Source organism: Cydia splendana, chromosome 1 (assembly GCF_910591565.1).
Source record: "Cydia splendana chromosome 1, ilCydSple1.2, whole genome shotgun sequence".
Classification (NCBI taxonomy): Eukaryota; Metazoa; Arthropoda; class Insecta; order Lepidoptera; family Tortricidae; genus Cydia; species Cydia splendana.
In genome coordinates, this window is record NC_085960.1 from 15,505,893 (window position 1) to 15,527,127 (window position 21,235).

Below are 21,235 nucleotides of genomic sequence, written 5' to 3' on the forward strand. Positions count from 1 at the left end.
CCATATCAAATTGTTAAATTAGAATCGACCTACAGATTACTTGACTTTCACACATGTCTACTTATACCTAAATGTTTTTATATGCGTCTTCGATTGCTTCGTGATACCTGTCTTTTTAGTTAGGGTGTTTAAATAAATCTAAATAAATAATCCATTCAGTCAGTTAAATACAATAATACTAAGTATGTACCTACTATAATTACTAATGTAAACAAAAGTGCTCCGAATATTGGCCAATTTATATGGTGTTTACCATTTAATTCTCCATATGATCACATGTCGGATGCAATTTAGATTCTTTAAATAGGTACCTACCTAAAAGAACAGTATTTTTTTTTTCATTAACATGACTGTGTCTAACTTTGAACCTTTCTTCCAGTGTGCACGAGATAGACGCAGCCGAACACGAGCAACGACACGATTGAACCATCTATACTTTTATATAAAAATCACTCATAAAATATTATATCAACGGAATTGAAAACGCATAAATTATAGTTACTAATGAATACCTACTACGTAATATTATAAAGTAATACTACGTAGCTAAAAAAACGAAGATAATGCAAAGACCGTAAAGCTAAGTAAGGTTTTTGACACAAATTCTTACCAACATGGACATAACGACATTATCACCCGAGGACTTCACCGAGTATAATTTCCTCAACGAATCTCTTCACTTCGTGAACGGCACATCCAAGCCATGCGTCACCCCACATTTGGGCAAGATATTCAGTATAATCCTGAAGGTGGTGTACGTCATCGGCATCCTCGGAAATGGTGTTGCGATCATGTGTCTGAGGAAGGGAGAGAAGAGAGTACGCAACAGGAAACATCTGCTGCTGCTTACTTCCTTAGCCTCTAACGACATCGTTGCCTTGGTAAGATTTCCTAACACTTATACTTATGAGCATAAAGAGTACCTCATACCACCCTTCACGCAGGTTCAGATGAAGAAATAGCAAAGCAAAATCTCAAGGGAGGAAAAAATATATATGAAGAAGTTTACTAAGGTACTTATAAGTCAAACATTTTTTTTAGATCAAGCTATTAAGTAAATGAGTTTTACTTTAAAAATAATGATTATTTTTTGTAGGTATTACTTTTTTACAATAAAAATAGTTAAATTTCAATAATTTTATAGACGATCAAATATTTTTAAGTACACAATTTTAAATCGTTGCTGTATGCCATCTGACCTTCCAACCTAGAGGGGAAACTAGGCCTTATTGGGATTAGTCCGGTTTCCTCACGATGTTTTCCTTCACCGCTGATCACCGAGGACGTCTTCCTTTATTTATTTATTATATTTAATTAAAACTACACAAGATAGATTCTACTTGTCAAAACAAAACCGTTTTGTTGATGTCAATAACCAGACAGATTTGCATTCTAATTTTTAGTTTAGGGATGAATGAGTCCTTGTCCCAATAAAGATAACATAACAATTATTAATGTCAACGCGCCAATTGCTTGATAATTGGGTCACGATTGGATTAACATCACATTGAACTGTGTTTGCGAATCTATTGAAACCAGAAACTGAAGGGGCGATTGACAATTTATTGCATTATTCGTTCAATTCAAATTAGTAAACAACCAAGCAAAATTAGGTTAAACAGATTTGTTTCCAAATAAAGTATACCAACCAATTTTTTATTATGGTGTAATAGATTTTTTGGCTGTGAACATGTTTAAAAAAAAACACAACCTAATTGAGTTAAGAAAACTCCCCCTTTTCGAATTTTGAAGTCGGTTAAAAATTGAATTACAAATACTTACGTTATGAGTAACGTAATAGTAGAGTAGCATAACAATTTAATAAATATTTAGGCATCACTTGCGTAAATAATTTAGTCTACCAGCAAATGTGAAAAATTATTCAATATTGTTTGCCACTTGCTCGCTGTGGCTTTGCACGATGATGGCCTACCGCGAACCACGTTCGACGTATTGCCTTTCTGTCGCTCTTGTAAATTCGTACGTAAGTGTGACAGGGAGGCAACACGTTGAACGTGGTTCGCGGAAGACCCTCTGATTTTGGACAAGAAAGAATATCATCGAACTCGTGAAAGAAAAGAATAACGAATAACTAATACATAATAGGACTCCTAACCTGGATTGGATGGCTGCCTATAAGTTAACAAATTTATCTCAGTCTCACACTAAATTAAGGTACAACAAATTAACTCTCGCAATAAACAGTCTTGGCATCTTATTCGTGCCTCGCTGGAATTAAGTAAGTAAAAATTGGATTAATCTTTGTAATCCCTGCAAGAACATAATTTGTCATTGTCTGATCAGCCAATTAATTTTATGGAGTAATTAGTGTACGAGTATAAAATAGTAGGAAACCGCCATCATTCTGATTATCAATACACCGCTATCCTTTAATCCTATACAACTGATCATTGTTGAAAAGAGAGTGCCAGCGCTAGCACATGAAAAATAAAATATGATCAGTATATTTCGTAGTGTCTTGTTTTCGAATTTCTAAATGTGTATTTTTTTGGCAGGTGGGCATGATGGCATCGATGTTGGTAGCCGAGGCCATCCCGTGGGTGAGCGCGACGCGCGCGTACTGCGCCATACGTGTGGTTCTGCGTGTGTTCGGCATCGGCAGCGTTTGCATCGCCGTCACTATGGCGTTGGAGCGGTACCTGGCACTCACTAGGCCGTTTCTCTATCAGAAGGTATGTCTGTATGTTATTAATGTTATCAGTTTTGTTGAGATAGACCAAATGTCTAATGTGTGTGCGATGCGCAATGTATTTACGTAAATACGTAATGTATTTACATACTACTTATTTGTCGGCCCTAAAGTAGAAACCTTTTAAAAAGCCGCTTCTTGGCTGACCTCATGAGACAAACAATGATCGGAGATTTATAATATTATGATAAGTTAAACGTACTGGTGCTCGACGCGGTCCCAGTACACGTCATTTTGAAACTCAAGTCATTGTCAATAGAGGTGACAGCAAGGTGTCATCTATTGGGCATTAGCATGTCGAGCACTAGTACGTTTACCTTACTCCTTAGTCAATACTGGTGACGTTAATTTACCTACCTAGCAATTATTGAAATGACCCTTATGTAGCGAGATAGTCCTCCTCCTCGCGTCGGTTTCGTCAATGCTGAGGGTCGTGACCATCTCGTCGAAATAGTTTTGTGCGGACCACTCGGCGCCATACACTTCTATCTGCTGCCTCGTGGAGAGCGTTGTGTACGGTGGTGTCGAGGGTGGTGCGGACCTGGTCAGTCCAAACGTATCGGGCTTCTACCCCTAGGTCTGTTTCCTTCCACTTTGCCAGTGACCACTAATTTTTCGAGATTATCGCTGCTTTTCCTGGCTATGTGACCGAAGTACTCCAGAATCCTTCGTAGACATGTGGAAGAAAGCCTCGTCTGGATCTTGAGCTCCTGGAGAATCGATACGTTGGTGCGATGTGCTGTCCAGGGAATCCCCAGCATCCTGCGCCAGCACCACATCTCAAAAGCATCAATGCGGTCACGGTCGGCTTTCTTTAAGGTCTCTGCGCCATATAAGAATATGGAGAACACCAAAGTGCGCACAAGGTTGGTCTTGGTTTTCAGGGTGATGCTCCTGTCCTTCCATATCTTTTGAACCTGCGCCATAGCTCCTTTTGCCATGCCGATTCGACGTCGTACCTCAGCTTCGCAAGAGCCATTATTACTAATGCTTGAGCCCAGGTATGTGAAGTTGTCAACGACCTCCAAGTCAAGTGTTCCGGTGAGCTCAAGCTTGCCTGTGCGATTTACGACCATTATCTTCGTCTTGGATCTATTTATAGAGAGCCCTAGTTCTACGCTTATGCGTTCCATCCTATCCAATAAGGTGGCCGTCTGCATAACGCAAATTGTGAATTTTGCGTCCACCAATGGTAATTCCTCCTCCCCAGCCATCGCAGGTACGCCTCACTATGTACTCACCGTAAATATTGAATAGGATGGGCGATAGGATACAGCCTTGACGAACTCCTTTTTCAAAACTGAATGGTTTGGATGTTGTACAGTCGATCCTCACCATTCCTTGGCTATTGTGGTATAGTGACTGCAGAAGCGCGATTAAATGATGAGGTACACCCAGTTCTGATAAGACTCTCCATAGACAGTCCTAGTTGACACAGTCGAAAGCCTTGCTATAGTCGACGAAGCACATTATGACCGGCGTGTCAAACTCATAGCATTTCTCCACGATTTGCCTGATGTTAAGGATTTGTTCACGGGTGCCTTTTCCCTTTACAAAACCAGCCTGTTCCTGTGGGATCTACCAGTCGAGATAATAGCGAATACGGCTGTTTATAATGTGTAACAGGACTTTGCTAGCGTGGGATATTAGCGCGAGTGTGCGATAGTTATCGCATTTTTTGGTCGAGCCCTTTTTGTGAAGTGGAAGGATAATCGACTGAGTAGCGAGATAGTATTACCTACCTATAAAACGAGAGTCGCCATAGAATACCCAATTGCAAGTGGAACACTCCAATAGCCTGTTATATTGTATACCTACATAGTAAATTATTCACATTTTTTTGCTGATAAAAAAGGAATGTAGTAAATTTACAACATCAACATCAAGACGTGATTCTCCTATTTATAGAGCCACGTTCCATTATATTATCACAATATAAGGAAAATCGGGATCCTTTTAATTTACCGAAACTTTTTTAACCAAATTTCGTTTCACAACCAAATTTTACCAACTGCACGTTTGTCAACTCAATATTTCCCATATAAACATTTGACAAACTTAAAATCCGACAAATGATCATTTCCCAAACTGTTACTTACAACTTTTATAAGACCAACTGTTTTTTTCCAAATGTTTTACTTAGACTATAAATGTTCGCTCAAATTTATTTTTGCCAAATAAATCACTGGGCAATATTATTTTATCCAAAAATATCTTTACTTAAAAAATGTTTGATCAAATAAATGTATTGCAAAACCATTACTTGACAAATTATGTCTAGCGAAAACATTATGTTATTAAAAATTTGTTACAGCTAGGGGCTTGTGCACAAATCACGCGAGGTTCGATAGGGGGGGTGGAGGTCACGAAAAAATCACGACAGATCACGTTGGGGGAGGCGGGGTATAAGGAGACCTCACGTGTATTTTTCTACAGTGAGCGAAACTAAGAAAAAATACCTACCACATGAGTAGATACTTTTTCTCGGTTTCGTTAAACATAAATCTTCACTCCGCACCTCGGAGCTCCGCACTTCAAAATAGCGAGTCTATTTAACGAAATTTTGGAGCGCGTGGCCTGACCGGTCGTATGGAAAATTTTCAAAATAATACACGTGAGGTTATGTGGGGGAGGGGGGGTAGCCGAAAACTTCACCAAATATCACCAAGGGGGAGGGAGCGGTCAAAAAGTAGCCGAAAACACCTCGCGTGATTTGTGCACAACCCCTAGGTTAGGTAAACTGGGTGCTTAGTTTGGTTTGGTAAACTAAACAGCCCGAAAGCTAACAAAAAAAAAACACTACAGTATTACCTATATTTTTACCTAGATAGGTTCGTTAGTTACCTTGTGCTCCTCAGAGCAGAAAATAGAAGCCCCGCGAAGCGGAGCTTCGTCAACCGGTTGCCGGGTCTCACTTGTTTTAAAAAAAGGGATTGTCATATGCCACATTTATATTTTATCAATTAAGTCATACTTTTGAATATGTTGCGTTAATCTAAACCACACGAAATCTACCAAAACGGGGGCTCGGGGGGCGAAGCCCCCCGCATTGAAAAAATACTACAGTATTACCTATATTTTTACCTAGATAGGTTCGTTAGTTACCTTGTGTTCCTCAGAGCAGAAAATAGAAGCCCCGCGAAGCGGGGCTTCGTCGACCGGCTGCCGGGTCTCACTTGCTTTAGAAAAAGGGATTGGTATCGGAGCTCCCCCATTGAAATAAAAAACACTGCAGGACTACCTATATTTTTACCTAGATAGGTTCGTTAGTGACCTTGTATTCCTCAGAGCAGAAAATAGAAATTTTGAAAAAATAGAAAGCACGTTTTGTTTTGGTTTTTGTATTCTTTGGTAAGTACTCATTTATAGTAATTAAAATTTGTTCAAATAAAAATTGGCAATTTCTTTTTTTGATAACTGTCACATTTGTCATGTTTTGTTATGGTTTTTGTATTCTTTGGCAACTAATAATTTCGAATAATTAAAATTTGGTAAAATAAATGTTGCCAAAGTAAGGAAATGTCAAAATATTTTTTTTCATATCGTTCTCTTGGAAAATATTTATATGCGACTTGTTTAGTTGGGATATGATTAGTTGGCTTTTATATTTTTGGGATAAATTGTTTGGGATATGAATAATGTCTCTCGTATCGAACAGTTAAGGGCGGAATAAAAATGAATCAGTTCGGCTTTTATGAACAAGTTAAAGTTTTGTACTTGGATAATTTGAATTAGTGTCCATAAATCAACGAGTTCATGAAATATTAAGAAACTCTACATGCTTAATACCTGATATTTCCTAGTCATTGTTATTATCTTTGAAACAACTTGTCTGTTTATTCAATTGAAGTAAAACAAAAACCCAATTCAATTTCTTCTTATCCTTTTTCCGCCCTTCACCTCACCGAAATCATTCGGCAATGTCAGGGGCGAACGCGGCACATGATGTGACACCCGTTGCTCTGCTGACCTTATAGTCTGCCCTACTTGTTGTACCTTCAATAATAGGTACAGGTGGACTTCCAGATTAGAAATTATTTGTCTGCAAGAAGACAAAGATGTCTTTTATTATTACGCAGGTTTATTTAATTAGTGAAATAAAAAATGGGTTTACCTAAATGCGCTGCTTAATTTACCAGCCTATGTATTTACCTACTATTCAACGTGTTATGTAACGCACAACCGTACATAAATATTAATAATTAATTATTTTAGGTGGTAATCTTGGAATCATTCGCAAGATTTTGGGCGAAAAAAACTAAAGTAAATTAATAAGATAGGTAGGTACACTATATGTACGCTATGTTTACAATGTCAGTTTCACTCTTTATAAGTAGTTTGAAATCATGATATTACCAGTATAGGTATTCAAGACAAAGGTAGCTCGTCGTAGAATTTGATTTTGAGCTTCTCAAATTTTGGGTTCGTTTTTTTAAAGATCGCGAACATTAAGTTTATTTTCATATACCTAGGTAGGTAATTACCAATCTACCTTGCAGATCTAGATCAAAAATCTAGGTTAGAATAATAAATATATTTTTTATCATAATTATCATTGTAAACTTACGTCAATATTTTATAATAAGTTTCTAAATATGACGGAGGTTATCGCGATGCCAGTGCCATACCTACCACCTAAATGGCGCTTTGTCTCAGCACCACACACCGCCAATGCACGGTTATATTATTGCTATCAGTAATCCAACTAAGTCATTCGAGTTAGAATTATCAATATTGCAATATTTTTAGACGTAAGTAATGGTGGTTGGCTTTAAAAATATTACCGGAGTAGCTGGATCTACACAGTCAGCTAAGCGGGCGAAATGTGCATAATTTTAATTTTATTGTTCAATTCAAAAGGGCACGAGCTTAATCGTGTCTAGATTTTCACTTTGACCACCATTCCCACGTGTAAACATAGCAACTTCTGATACTGACTGCATTAGATACAAGCATAAAACCGATTTTTATAAAATTTATGTCATCATTACATTTTCTGTATTGCTAGCGATCCCTCATTTCGATGTTGTCGCATATAATATGCATTCTGAATATTAAAAATAGACACGTCTTCGTTTTCTTTTGTCAGATCTTTCAATTTTACATCTCGCAACCAATGAAACTCTTGAAACGTGTATCAAATAAAAGATCCTTGAATTTCCATGACAAAACGAGATGTACGAGTTACATGTGTATAAATAAGATCTGTTTTCCCTGTTCTTTAAATTATAATATATTTGATCGTTGTTTTGATTTCCAATTTGGTGCGTGATTAATATTTTCAGTATAAAGAGGGCCAAAAATCTATCTTTCGTCTGGCAAAGGCTCGGGAGAAGTCAACACAGGACATAACCAAATGTTTGTGTATCACAGACTCCCACGGCACGATTTGGTTTTGTTTTGGTTTGCGACGTATTCCGAGTGAAGGAGAGGTGGCGTAGCTACTTCAACGAATTGATGAACACGCAACACGCAAATGTATCTCCTCCGGAACTGCCCCCTAATCTTGGACTTGTTGCCCCTATTACGCCAGACGAGGTGCGAAATTGCCTTCGCAACATGAAAAACCGAAAGGTCCTGACGACATACCGATTGAAGCGCGGAAATCGATGGGTCCTCATGGTGTGATCATACTTACTGGCCTTATTAGGGTCAAACAGATCACTGTGTTAAGGTGAGTTCGACTAAGATCGGACACCGGGTAAGATCGTATGATTCATATTTCCGCCTTTTGCGGGGCTTTTTTTAAATGCTAGCAAGGTGTTGCAATGCGCTATTTTGTCCCGTACCCCCCTTCAGGCCCCACTTGTCGCTCCGACTAACAAGTCGCGAGATATGTGCAAACGTCCAAAAAATTAGATTTTATTTTGTGTCCGGAAATACCCTCCGCCAGTTTTTCTTGAATAACTGGCAAGTTGAAACGTTATTTGTTTCTTTTACAGATTGCATGTTATTTTTATTAAATTTGTGACAAATCTGTATATTTAGAATTTTGATACGATGCCTGTAGGCCGAGATCCGGTCTAATCCGAAGTGGTAAAAGATCGGATGCTAATCATCCGATCTTAAATTCTCAGGGATGCTCAAACTTTATTCGCGTCACCACTATTTACCGTAGAACTATGATAAAATCATTACTTACATGCCCACAAGCTGTTAACTATTGCCCACAGGAGAGAAAACTAGTGTGTTCGCGCGAACTGTAAATTTTTCTCTCCTGTGGGCAATAGTCAACAGCTTATGGGCATGTAAGTAATGATTTTATCATAGTTCTGTAAATAAAAGGAGGACCTTTTCACGTGGATAAGGGTTAAATAAGAAAATTAACCTTTATAGCCCTTAACTCTTGTGTATGTCTACAGGAAAGACATAACACAGTGATCTGTTTGACCCTTTAACCGCATCCTCACCAGCCGCAAAATGCCCAACTGATGGAGATTGAGCATTATAACGCCAATTTATAAAGGCAAGGGTAGTGTACAGGACTGTGGAAGCTACCGAGGTATTAAGGTCATGTGTCACACCATGAAACTCTTCGAGCGCGTTATCGACTCAAGGCTCCGGCATGTTGTCGCATATAATATGCATTCTGAATATTAAAAATAGACACGTCTTCGTTTTCTTTTGTCAGATCTTTCAATTTTACATCTCACAACCAATGAAACTCTTGAAACGTGTATCAAATCCTCACCAGCCGCAAAATGCCCAACTCATGGAGATTGAGCATTATAACGCCAATTTATAAAGGCAAGGGTAGTGTACAGGACTGTGGAAGCTACCGAGGTATTAAGGTCATGTGTCACACCATGAAACTCTTCGAGCGCGTTATCGACTCAAGGCTCCGGCAAGAGTGCACGGTTTCGGAATGTCAGTATGGGTTTCGTCCTGGATGTGGCACTATAGATCCCGTCTTTGCCCTAAGAATGCTAGTCGAGGCCTACAGGGAAAAGAAAACGCCCTTGCATATGGATTTTCTGGACCTACAGAAGGCTTTCGACTGCGTACCGCGCCAGGTAATCTGGTGGGCTTTGAAGGAGAAGAATGTGCCACAAACCTATATTGACATTATCCGAGACATGTACCACAACTCGGAATCCATAGTAAGGACCGCCGTTGGGATATACTCGCCCATTCCCGATCACAGTTGGTGTTCACCAAGGCTCAACCCTGAGTCCTTTTCTGTTCAGCGTAGTGCTAGACGTAGTTTCAGCAAAAGTCCATGAACCATCACCATGGCTTATGATGTACGCTGAGGACATTGCACTGACAGATGAGGACAAACAGAAACTGGAGCATAAAGTGAACCAATGGAAGGGTGCGCTAGAGAATGACGGTCTGAAACTAAATGTTGCGAAGACCGAGTACATATATATGGCATGTGGCGGCACGAACCCCGACCCCATAAAGGTAGGAGACGATTTTGTCGTGAAAACGAATAAAATCAAATACCTTGGGTCCGTGCTGCACGAATCGGGTGAAATCGATCACGACGTCCAAGCCCGAATTAGCGCTGCTTGGGCAAAATGGCGAGAAGTAACCGGTGTCCTCTGCGACCTCAGGATACCGGCACAGTATAATAAATAGTACTAACGTACAGTATGGACACTCCCTGCCTCCCGTTGAAAGTGCCGCCCACCCGCTCTCGGTTACCTCACAGTTACCGGCTGGCAAGGACGCGACGACGCGGTGCGCAGAGCGGAGGCCACGTAAAATATTCAAATATTAAACAAATATTTACAAAACCCATCAGATCACACTGAAAACAACAAAATATCTATATGAACAAAAAATCATGTTTTCAAGTTACGTAATATTTTTGTGGCCTGAATTTCCTTACAAAAATTTTGTTACTTCGTTTAAACTGATTCAAAATAGGAAACTATTGTATAAATCGAGCTTAGATAACCACCTTACAGCATAATACGATTCTTATTTCTTCCTAATACGCGCAATGAGTTTTGAGTCATTGAGGTCATCGAACTTGACAACAAAATGGCGGGAACCCTAGCACGTCTTATCTCACTCACACAAGCAAGGTACGCGTTCACCTACACGAGCTTAGACTGTGTGCGTAGGAACGAGTTTGTTTCATACATTTGATCGCCAGTGTCCGAGGTGTGATACCGGTGAAGCTAAAGGGCCTTGTGTACAAGAGCATCATCCGACCAGTCCTACTATATGGTAGCGAGACCTGTCCTGTCCTCGGAAGGCATGTCCAGCAGCTTCACGTCACGGAGATGAAGATGTTGCGATGGATGTGTGGCGTTACGCGACTAGATCGCATACCTACGTAACGAACACATCCGTGGCAGCCTCGGAATCCGTGACGTAGCGGATAAGCTGCAGGAAAGTCGCCTCCGATGGTATGGCCATATATGTACGCCGCAGACCGGTAGACTACGTCGGAAATAGATGCCTCAATCTCACTGTCCAAGGCCCTAGATCACGCAGTAGGCCTAAGAAGCGCTGGCTGGACGTCGTGACAGCGGACATGGGAGAGAACAATCTCACACCCGAGGATGCCGAAGACCGGGCAAAGTGAAGAAGACTGAGCAGAAAAGCGGACCCTGGCGCTAGGCCGGGAAAACGCTAGGTCGAAGAAGAAGAAGTAGACAGTATAGAGTAGACACAGAAGATTCTTATTTTCATTTTATAATCTTAAAGCCAGAGGTCCAGTCAGCATCATTCTCTAATAAAATTGCTTATCAAAATAATATATATTTGTTTAGGTTTATGTACTAACGAATGGGCCAAAAACGTTTCCCAAAGTATCACATCCCAAACTATGTTTCCCAAATACACCATAGGGGTTTCAAAACAATTAGAATAATTTACAAGATTTTGATTAAATAATCACTCTTTTCTTAGTAAACTCTCTAAAATTTAAAATGGCCGAGTTAGACGCGACCAAAGATTGATGTTTTTAAAGGTTGTTGGGACTTTTTTTTATTATAAAAAAAGTCGGTTCTGGCGCTTCGCCGGCGGCTGCCACGGCACGCTCGCTTCGCTCGCTCGGCTTGCGCGCTGTAATGGCTCCTCTACACGATGAGCTAGCGCCGGCCACTCAAAGGGACGCATTTATGCGTTAGAGGGAGCAAGTGATATTGCTATCTCATTCTACCGCATGGCTGCATCCCTTGGAGTGGCCGGCGCTGGCCCATCGTGTAGAGGAGCCATAAGGTCGCAGTTCTACCTAACACTCCTCCTCGCTTCGCTCGTCGTCGTACCTACACCGACCTGCCTTAAAAGAGTGTTATGTAAAACGCACGATCTCCGCCATTATCAATTTTAGAAAAAAGTTTTCCAAGTAAAAGTAGCCTATTTTGACGTGTTATATACAATCATTTAAAATACGAGTATATGTCATAATGACACCACTCTCGATGAAAATTTTCCAGGTCCCAACTCCCTTTAAAAACATCAATCTTTGCAGGCGTCTAACTCGGCCATTTTTTATTTTAGAGAAAAGTTTTTTTTCAATAAAAGATGCTTAATATAATAACACCACTTTGTCAAAAATAATTATGTCCCAGCCCCCCCCCTTTGCTACAGTCCAACCAAAACGTTTGCTAAATAAGTTTTTGTCCTAATAACATTTGACAAAGTAAAATCATGCCAAATGATAATTTGACCAAATAAATTATATGCGAAGCGTAACTTTGCTAAAGGTTCCTTTGCGAAATGAAACTATTGCGATAAGTTTGTTGGGAAGTGAAATTTGGCGAAAGGTATTTTCCCAAACGAAAGTACACCATTTGTTTAGATTGTAACAGATACTTTTGAACACAAACTGTAGAGATATATCTCATATATCTCTATTAAAAGTATTCCAGGTGGCTGCAGATGCTGACTGTACATATAATAAAGCTAGTGTCACGCCCACACGATGTAAATTTAACCTCTTTCTATTACTTTAAGAATGGGGTGGGGGGCTGTATTAAGCGCTGGTAAAGTTACAATACTGGGGACAAAGCTATTTATGTCCTGCGCGCGTCAGGCTGACGCGCGTCCTTGTGCGACTTTAGCAAAGTCTTAATTAAGCAATTACTGTAACACTGCGATCGCGGACAGTGGCGCTGTTTATTGTAGTTCCACACGAAGCTTTCGGAAAGGTAAGGTTTCTGACCCCAGAAGTACCCGTAGAATATTACGAAACTTCTTTTTATTTTAATCTTCAATTACACCATTTAAAATCTCAGGCAGTCTTTTACACTTTTTCAATCTTTATAAAGGAAAGAAAATACAACGGCTTTCATATTTTATTTTATTCGTCTTGATATGCCTAAACTTAGGTCCACTGATGGCATGACTGATAAAATCAACTGATGACATTTTGTATTTAACTTAAACTACAAGAACGCCATAAATATAGGTACAGATAGACAACATTATTATTTCGTAAGGCAATGGCAGCAGTGTTGGACACATGCAGGCACTACTAATTTGATACTTCGTTCTTAATTCAAATCTCCTATGTTTACAAATTGTTGCTTGCATAATAAATGCACAAACCAGTTTCTTTAAAATAAAATAAATGTAGGTATATGTCTGTAATTGGGTCCTTCTCCTTCACCAATATTTGTGTCATTAAGTGACGCCGTTTTTATTTGCCGTGAATCCTGACCGCTATTGGCAAAGTCCCAGCCTCGACCGTGAAACATTTCCAATAGACTTTTATCACTTTCCTACACTTCCGCGTTTCATATCAAACAGCTTCACCCTTGTTTTTCTCCAGTTGTAGCCTGTTTTATTCGCTAACTTGTATACAATGCCAACTAAAACTAACTTTTCTTATTACAAACTTTTTTATTTTATTATGTAAATTCGGCACTTCCTATTAAATAAAATAAGATGCAACTGACAGAAATTTCGTATTCAGTTAAGGCCTTTCGAGTATTGCTTAGAATTGTTTTTGTAAACAAATGCTGAATGTTAAATCTACTTAAATAAATGAAGTTTACAGATTATAGCGCATTACCACAAAAAAGCAAATTAGCTAGAGTCTGGCTAGCCAAAAATTGTTGACAGATATTATTGTCTATGATTTAAAAAAAACAACGGGTTGCACTCCGGGAGTGCCGACAGAAGTGAAAACTCAATGACTAGTCCAAAATGTCTGCAGCACTATGAATAATTGACCCATCCTCCTTTCTATTGAAAACCTTTAGTTCCGAAAGTGCTGGTCAGTGCCCTTGTTTAAAATTAGAAATTCAAATTTGTAGCGTTAATTGTTTAAAATTCGAATAGAAATTGTAAAGTTACCTTGCAGACCTCGCATCTAAATATATTTGGTCATGATATTTTGGGTTTTATCCACCAGTACTAGAGTTCACTTTTATTAGCGATTTCATCAAGATGTAGCTTTATTGAATTATATTTGAGTGATATAAAGTTAGAATGTAACTGTGAGATCGTCGTATTTCAGGGTTCTAATCTTGTACGGGTGTACAAGATTAGAACCTTTTTCATGTAATGTCATTGAGTTTTTCTTTATTGATTTAAATGCCATCTAAATGAGTGGCCATCTAAACCTTACGGTCACGTGATCGCCTTACGCTGTCTCGAGTTTATCATTTTTTCCCCACCTCAAAAAGTGCCCAGCGCCGCTAAAGAAGTTTTCACTTCAAAAAAGCTAAAAGTCAGTTGTCAATTTATGTCATTCATTCAAATTGTTTGCGGTTTAAAAGGGGTTTATTTTGTCGGGTGACAAGCAAAAGTCACTAACTAACACCATTGAAATTATTAGATAATAAACCGTGTTACAAGCTATGATCTCTTATACAAAGATGTGTTATAAAAGATCATAGGTTACAAGTGTAATAAAGTGCATTGTTACTTTAATTTTTTGATAGTACTTAGTGACTTTTGCTTGTCACCCGACGATTTTAAATAATATTAATAATGTCTATACTGAGTGAGGTTCGCAAACTACTAGTTAAGTCGACGTGTAGCGTTGTATAACGAAAAACTGCAATGTTTACAACTCCTAAACAAATGTAAACAAATTAGGAGGTTGGTGATCTATAAATATTTGGTATCGTCTTGGGTCGTCCCATTCGTTTTTCGTCATATTCTTAAATTAGTCCTATTCTGCTTTCGTCACTCATTCTACATTGAAAGCCACCGACGATTGTAGCGAATGTAGAATGAGTGACGAAAGCAGAATAGGACTAATTTAAGAACTTGACGAAAAACGAATGGGACGACCCAAGACGATACCAAATATTTTGATACTTAGCATTTAGCATATTTGGCATAGTACTTATGTATTTTTTTTTTGTGATTGATTAATATTACGGTATTATCGAGCTAGGTCTTATTTACACTACATTTAATTTTTCGCCTTGTTACAATGGTATATGGTGAGAAAGTGTTAACATATGTGTTTATCGTTGACTTTACTTTACATAGTGGTAGAAATTATGTGAGCTGACTTTGAGTGCACGTCAACGTATATTTAACTTATATCCTTGGGTACCTTACGTGTCCACAGAAAATCAAAAATATTTTCTAGTATCAAAACTATAATTCTTACTACACAAAGTGTGACCAGCCCAAGATTTTTTGAATTTTCCGCCAAACATTTGTGTAATATTTCAGTAGCCAGACCTATATCTAACATTTCATCTCGTTGGAAAGTTTTTTTTGTTATTGTAGGTTCCGATCTCTTGTCATAGGTGCCTAGTAGGATAAGTAGGAATAGGTGGAACAGGCGGGCATAACACTTGCAGTTCCCTCAAAAATTCAGGAAAATTTATGAATAGGCATACATAGGTACGATAAATATGCTCACAATAAGATAATAGAGATACTCCGTAGTTTTCCGAAACTATAACCTTTTGTGCGATATGGGACCCATTATTTTAGAATTTTACAGTTCTATAAAACAAATGCGATGTATCTCACTAATGCTAACCAGATCCAACCAGGCGTAGTAGGTATCAATAAAGTCAAAGATTTACCTACAGTATTGCAAATATATTAAATTAGCTTTACGACTTTGTAAAGAACACCCTTTGCTTGCTCGTCACGCGCGGTTTCTGATTCACAACACCATTGCTGTCCAGTGTGCCGCCAGTTAGCCCGATCCGATCATGCAAATTAACCTACTTATTCTTATATGTTTACTCGTAGACGTCATATCATCATAACATAAGTTCTGTATAGATCTATAGATCGTACTTCGTACTCTACATAACATCAACATTAATAAACTTCGGCGGGTACATGTTACAGAAAGAATAAATTAGTAACTATACATCCAGCACTTATAGCAGATGTACCTAGTTAAACTGAAGAAATTGAGTCAATGGAGATGCAGACGAGAGTAAATAAGTAATAAAATACTTACCGATTTTTTGAGCATATTATCCATATAATTGTGTCATTGGTCATTGCTGTTAATTCATTGAATCTGTACCTAGTTAACTACTTATTGTAAATGGTTTGGTGCTTAAAAGTAAATCTCATACTTGTAATACCAAATTGTTAATTACATTCTCTCCTTTTAATTAATTTGTTTGTCAATTTGTCTTTTAATTAATTTGTCAAGAAAAAGTTATTTATTAAATTAATTTGTTTGTCAATTCAATATTATGAAGGTCGACTTGACGCTATTTTAATAAGGAGTATTACTGCAATGTTCTGCCGCCAGAATGCAGCACTAATTTGTTTAGTATACCATAGAGTTACTTAATACATACTACGCCTTAAACAGTTTATTGAGAAGTTTTTACTATGATATTGATGCATCAAGGCGGTTTGTTTACAGGTGGCCTGCCGTGAAACGCGAAAATCTTAATTTCGTTATCTGCCTCTCTATCGATCGAATAAGCAAGAGTGATAGAGAGGCAGAAACCGAACTTTCGATTGTCGTGATTCTCGGTAGCCCATGTGATTGAGTTAGTGACGCCCTCTACGCAGAGTTTTGCGTAATATTCCCTACGGCCTTACACTGATTTTGCACTGGAAAGATGATGATCCAGTGTAATAACTGCTTTATCTTTGACCTAATAAATGATCTAGATCTTTTTCATACAACATGAACATTAAAGAACAACAAAGGAATGGTATGCCAAACTCTTCCCGAGCCTCTACCCTTATGAAACCACGGCGTAAAATGGAAAGAGCGCATTTTGTTTTTATTCCTCGTAAAACATGATGCTTTATTCTCGTATATTAAGCATAATATTTGATACCCACCTATACGCCCCACTCGAGATTTAGAGTGATTGATTTACCGTTTTGATGTCATGATACTCATGATCCCATGATATACCTACTACGTAGATATTTTTATACGTTTTTATAAGTACCTATCATCGTTTAAAAAAACGTTACATATAATGGTTATAGTTAGAACGATTTTGGATCTGGATTATACAAATTAAATATTAAAGATTTTAATTACATATTAAATTAGGAATTAACGTACTCTTAAGGGGCCAACTGATTAACAGTCCGCCGGACGGTATCGGCCTGTCAGTTAGAACAAAATTTTGACAGTTCTGAACAACTGACAGGCCGATACCGTCCGGCGGACTGTTAATCAGTGGGCCCCTACGTAGGAATGGATAACAGTCTTCCTCATCTACACGAGTCAAGGAGTCATAATATCTAGTTGAATTATATTTTAAGTTAAGTGAAGTGAGTTCGTTTAGGTTCAAACACACTTCAGAAAAAAAGTCACTTCTGTGGACAATACAATAAAAGTTAACGACTCTATAGTACATATATTTCCCATTCTTCTTATTTAAGTCTCAAGTACTGAAAAAACCGGCCAAGTACGAGTCGGACTCGCGCACGAAGGGTTCCGTACCATTACGCAAAAAACGGCAAAATATCACGTTTGTTGTATGGGAGCCCCACTTAAATATTTATTTTATTCTGTTTTTAGTATTTGTTGTTATAGCGCAACAGAAATACATCATCTTAAAAAATTTCAACTGTCTAGCTATCACGGTTCATGAGTTACAGCCTGGTGACAGACAGACGGACGGACACACAGACAGACGGACAGCGAAGTCTTACTAATAGGGTCCCACTTTTACCCTTTGGGTACGGAACCCTAAAAAAGTATCTCGCCTGTACCAACGTATAAATTAGCTTTAGATTCCTTTACCTTTGCGATGTCTACGTACAGAAGACGCGAACGAGTTAACCATACTATAAAATGTGTTTGACCCTTTACATCTCGTTAATCGAGATTTAACGTTAGGTATAATAATGTCTATGAGACAATTTTAGCCGCAGTGAAAGTGTTAAATCCAGAGACAGAGAGTTTTGTATAAGTTATGCGTAAGGCTTAGCTTACCCAATTTGCTTATAACGTCCCTTGCCTAAGCGCTATCCTACTATTACCCTTACAAAATTACCATTCACTCACCTATTCTTTGCTTACCTTATCTAATTATTAATGCTAGGCCTAACAAGGGCTAACTTAGGTACCCTTCCAGTAAGTTTATATATCTTTTTCAAAAACGACTCATTATTTAGACTGTCACAGATACCTACTTTAGAACGCAAACTGTAGAGATATATTTCTATTTGGAAAATAATTCTGATGGCACAGTTTTCGAGCGTTGTTTCATCCGCTTGTTATTATTGATGCTAATTGCTAATTACAGTAATTATTCCACTGAAATATGAAACCTATGGAAGTGAAACGTCAACGAATAATGCGTGCCACTGTGACGTCATCTTAGAACTAAACATGGCGGTTTTAGTGCTGCCCAGAAGATTTTTACTGTTACTAGGTTTTATCGATACATCGATAACTTTTTAACGTTCTCGGCTCATTTTATTTAAAATACTAAGTATGTATTATTTGTGGAGTTTATGTTTTAATAGGAAGTAAGTAAATAAATAAAAATTCTTTATTAGTATATTGTTATGTGAAAAGATACTTTGATTGAGTAAGATGTGTGGAGTCTAGGACAATTTCGTGCTTCAAATTTGACAGGTAAACGAGATGACGCTGTACTACTCAATACATATTGCGATTTTTGCGGTAACTCTGATTTTCAAAAGTTGACGTTTGACAACTTAGTGACCGCAAAACACATGGCGCAGTACAGCGCCATCCGTTTTGGATGTCAGAATAAGTGTACGTGTTTTTCTTGGACTTTACCTCTCCATTACAATCAATTTTGTTGTGTTGCTAACCCTAAAGTCTGTAACACACTACCGCACTGCACCTCGACCTTGGTGCGCCGTATCTATAAGTGAGAGCGATACAAAATTCAAGCTTATTAAGCGACGGGTGAAAAAAAAAAACAAAACACCTTCAGAACATTTTTTTTATTACAAAAATAAGGAATGACTTCCGCTCTTCAACTTCTTCAACATTTATTCAGCAAATAGGCCACAAGGGCATTTTTATACGTCAACATTGAATTTACATACAAGCAAAAATAATAACAATACATTAACCATTTTATAAATTACAACTATATGTAAGTATATGGTCTCTTAATGTCGAATCATATAAAAAAAATATAATAATGATATAAAAAAGCCCGCAGGGCAGCTTGTGGAGTAACGACCCCACGGCCCCGAGTTACCCTAGTGCTCCCGAGAGTCGGTCAGGATCTCCATCTCCAGACACTTTCTTTTTATGTTCATTTCTTGGTAACCTATAAAAAATGATTTAATTATTAAATTAAGATAATTTAGTTGGTTTGAAGCGGGGTAGCATGATAAAATAAGAAAATATAAATAGGCAATCATAATATATCGATATCAAAGTCGATAAATAAAGTACAACCCTAGCTGAAATGTTTACATTATTTAAGCGTAAAAATATAGTTAAATAAATCCAATCACTTCATGATCTATAACTGCACAGAAGAACCTTGCTATTTATAATGTGAAACATCCTTACATTTCCCAGGAACATTAACAATAACCAATATTTTTCATGTAAATGATAGCGTACCTGTGTAAGGTTAAAGATGGCAAATTTGGTGGTTTTCTTATGCCGCACCCTAATACACTACACACTGGCATATTCGCGACGTAATTATTCACATTTGGCTTCAATTATTTTCAATCACAAGCAAAATATTGAAAGATAATTAATAATTTTAATTTTCACCACGACTTTTTGACAGGACAAGTACCGGCTGAACTGACAGACAATGACATTTGCGTGACTAAACATGGCGGATTTTCGGCCGCATTAGGTATTTACGTATTTTCATGGAACACTTTATGTCCGTACTGAAATACTGTCACCTTTTTTTGCTATGGGTTACAGTACTGAGTAAAAACGAGATAGATATATATTTATGTGTGTGCCGTCAAAATGGGTGCTATTTCTATAAGCAATTGTACGTATAGAACAATATGTCTTGTCCCTATTATATAGGTCTATGAATTATTCTAATACATCACTGTTACTTTTTTATTTTAAAGACATTTCACGTCAAATGTCATAAGCCGAATGTACTTTAATCGTCAAGAAGGCCGTCAATTGTCTCATACATAGACGATGTTGTTGATCCCGGGCGCGCAGAAAGCGCGTGCGCAGAATAAATGCATGCGCCGAGTATAAATACAATCTGTATGAATTTGTATTGTATGTTGCGTACAAATCATGTTTGCCGGCATCCGCTCCGTACATAATTAGACATGATTAATGTTATTACATTATCATAAGATTCCGTGTTGGTGTGTAAAGCTAAACGGCTAATCAAAGTTTTCAATGTCTTAATTGAATCAAATAGAATAGAGTATGATTGGCGATTGAACGTACCTACCTATTGTCATTGACCCCACTTTTATAGAAAAATCACCACTGCTTCCTTTGTGGTTGAAGGGTCACGGGTGGCTGACAGCCAACATTAGTATATAGTTTATAATTTACCATTTACCCCCTGTTTATCTATAAGTACACAAGGCACACACTGCTGAAGATCGCAACAAGTGGAAGGAGTTAGTCTACAAAATAATTCGTGGAGGCCACGACCATCAGCAATGGGGAATACTACACATATGTGATACATATAAACCGAGCGAATATTGTACGTGCTCACAGGCTTCGGTCCGGTCACATTCCATTAATATGTTTTGTTCATCTGATGAGGAAAGTAGAGTCGCCCAACACCAACTGCGACTCTGTCGAGGATGTACCTACCTACAGCATTTCCTAATGGAATATGTTCGGACTCGAGTATGATAATACTATTACTTATTCTGTGACTCGAGACAAGAGGGCACAACTATTTGAAGCTAGGGGTTATGGCTGATATTGGGGGTTTTCACTCGATATTGGCGGAACCCCTGTCTGAAACTGCGAAATTCGTGTATAGTTTTTTTGATATCTAGTAACACTTATTGAAACTCTGTAATGTAGAAGCCCAACGGAGCCGACATGTCTCAATGATAAAGGCTTCTTTTAAATATGTCGATTTAAAAAAAGTATGTATATATGCAGATATATGAACATAAGAAAATTCTATAATCTTAGGCTAATTTTATTTTGTGCTCTCCGTTCGTATCCTGCGATGTTTTGAATTTGGATGA

The 21,235-nt window shown here is 38.0% G+C and overlaps 1 protein-coding gene across 1 annotated transcript in view; it reads left to right on the plus strand.

The window, feature by feature from the left end:
• Positions 1–541: 541 nt before the first annotated feature.
• LOC134796459 (prostaglandin E2 receptor EP3 subtype) overlaps positions 542–21,235 on the plus strand; it is a 57,774-nt gene continuing 37,080 nt past the window's right edge. The window contains exons 1-2 of the mRNA XM_063768655.1: positions 542–881; positions 2,517–2,693. Of these exons, the coding sequence (XP_063624725.1) occupies positions 615–881; positions 2,517–2,693 (444 nt within the window). The 5' untranslated portion in view covers positions 542–614. The remainder of the gene's footprint in view (positions 882–2,516; positions 2,694–21,235) is intronic.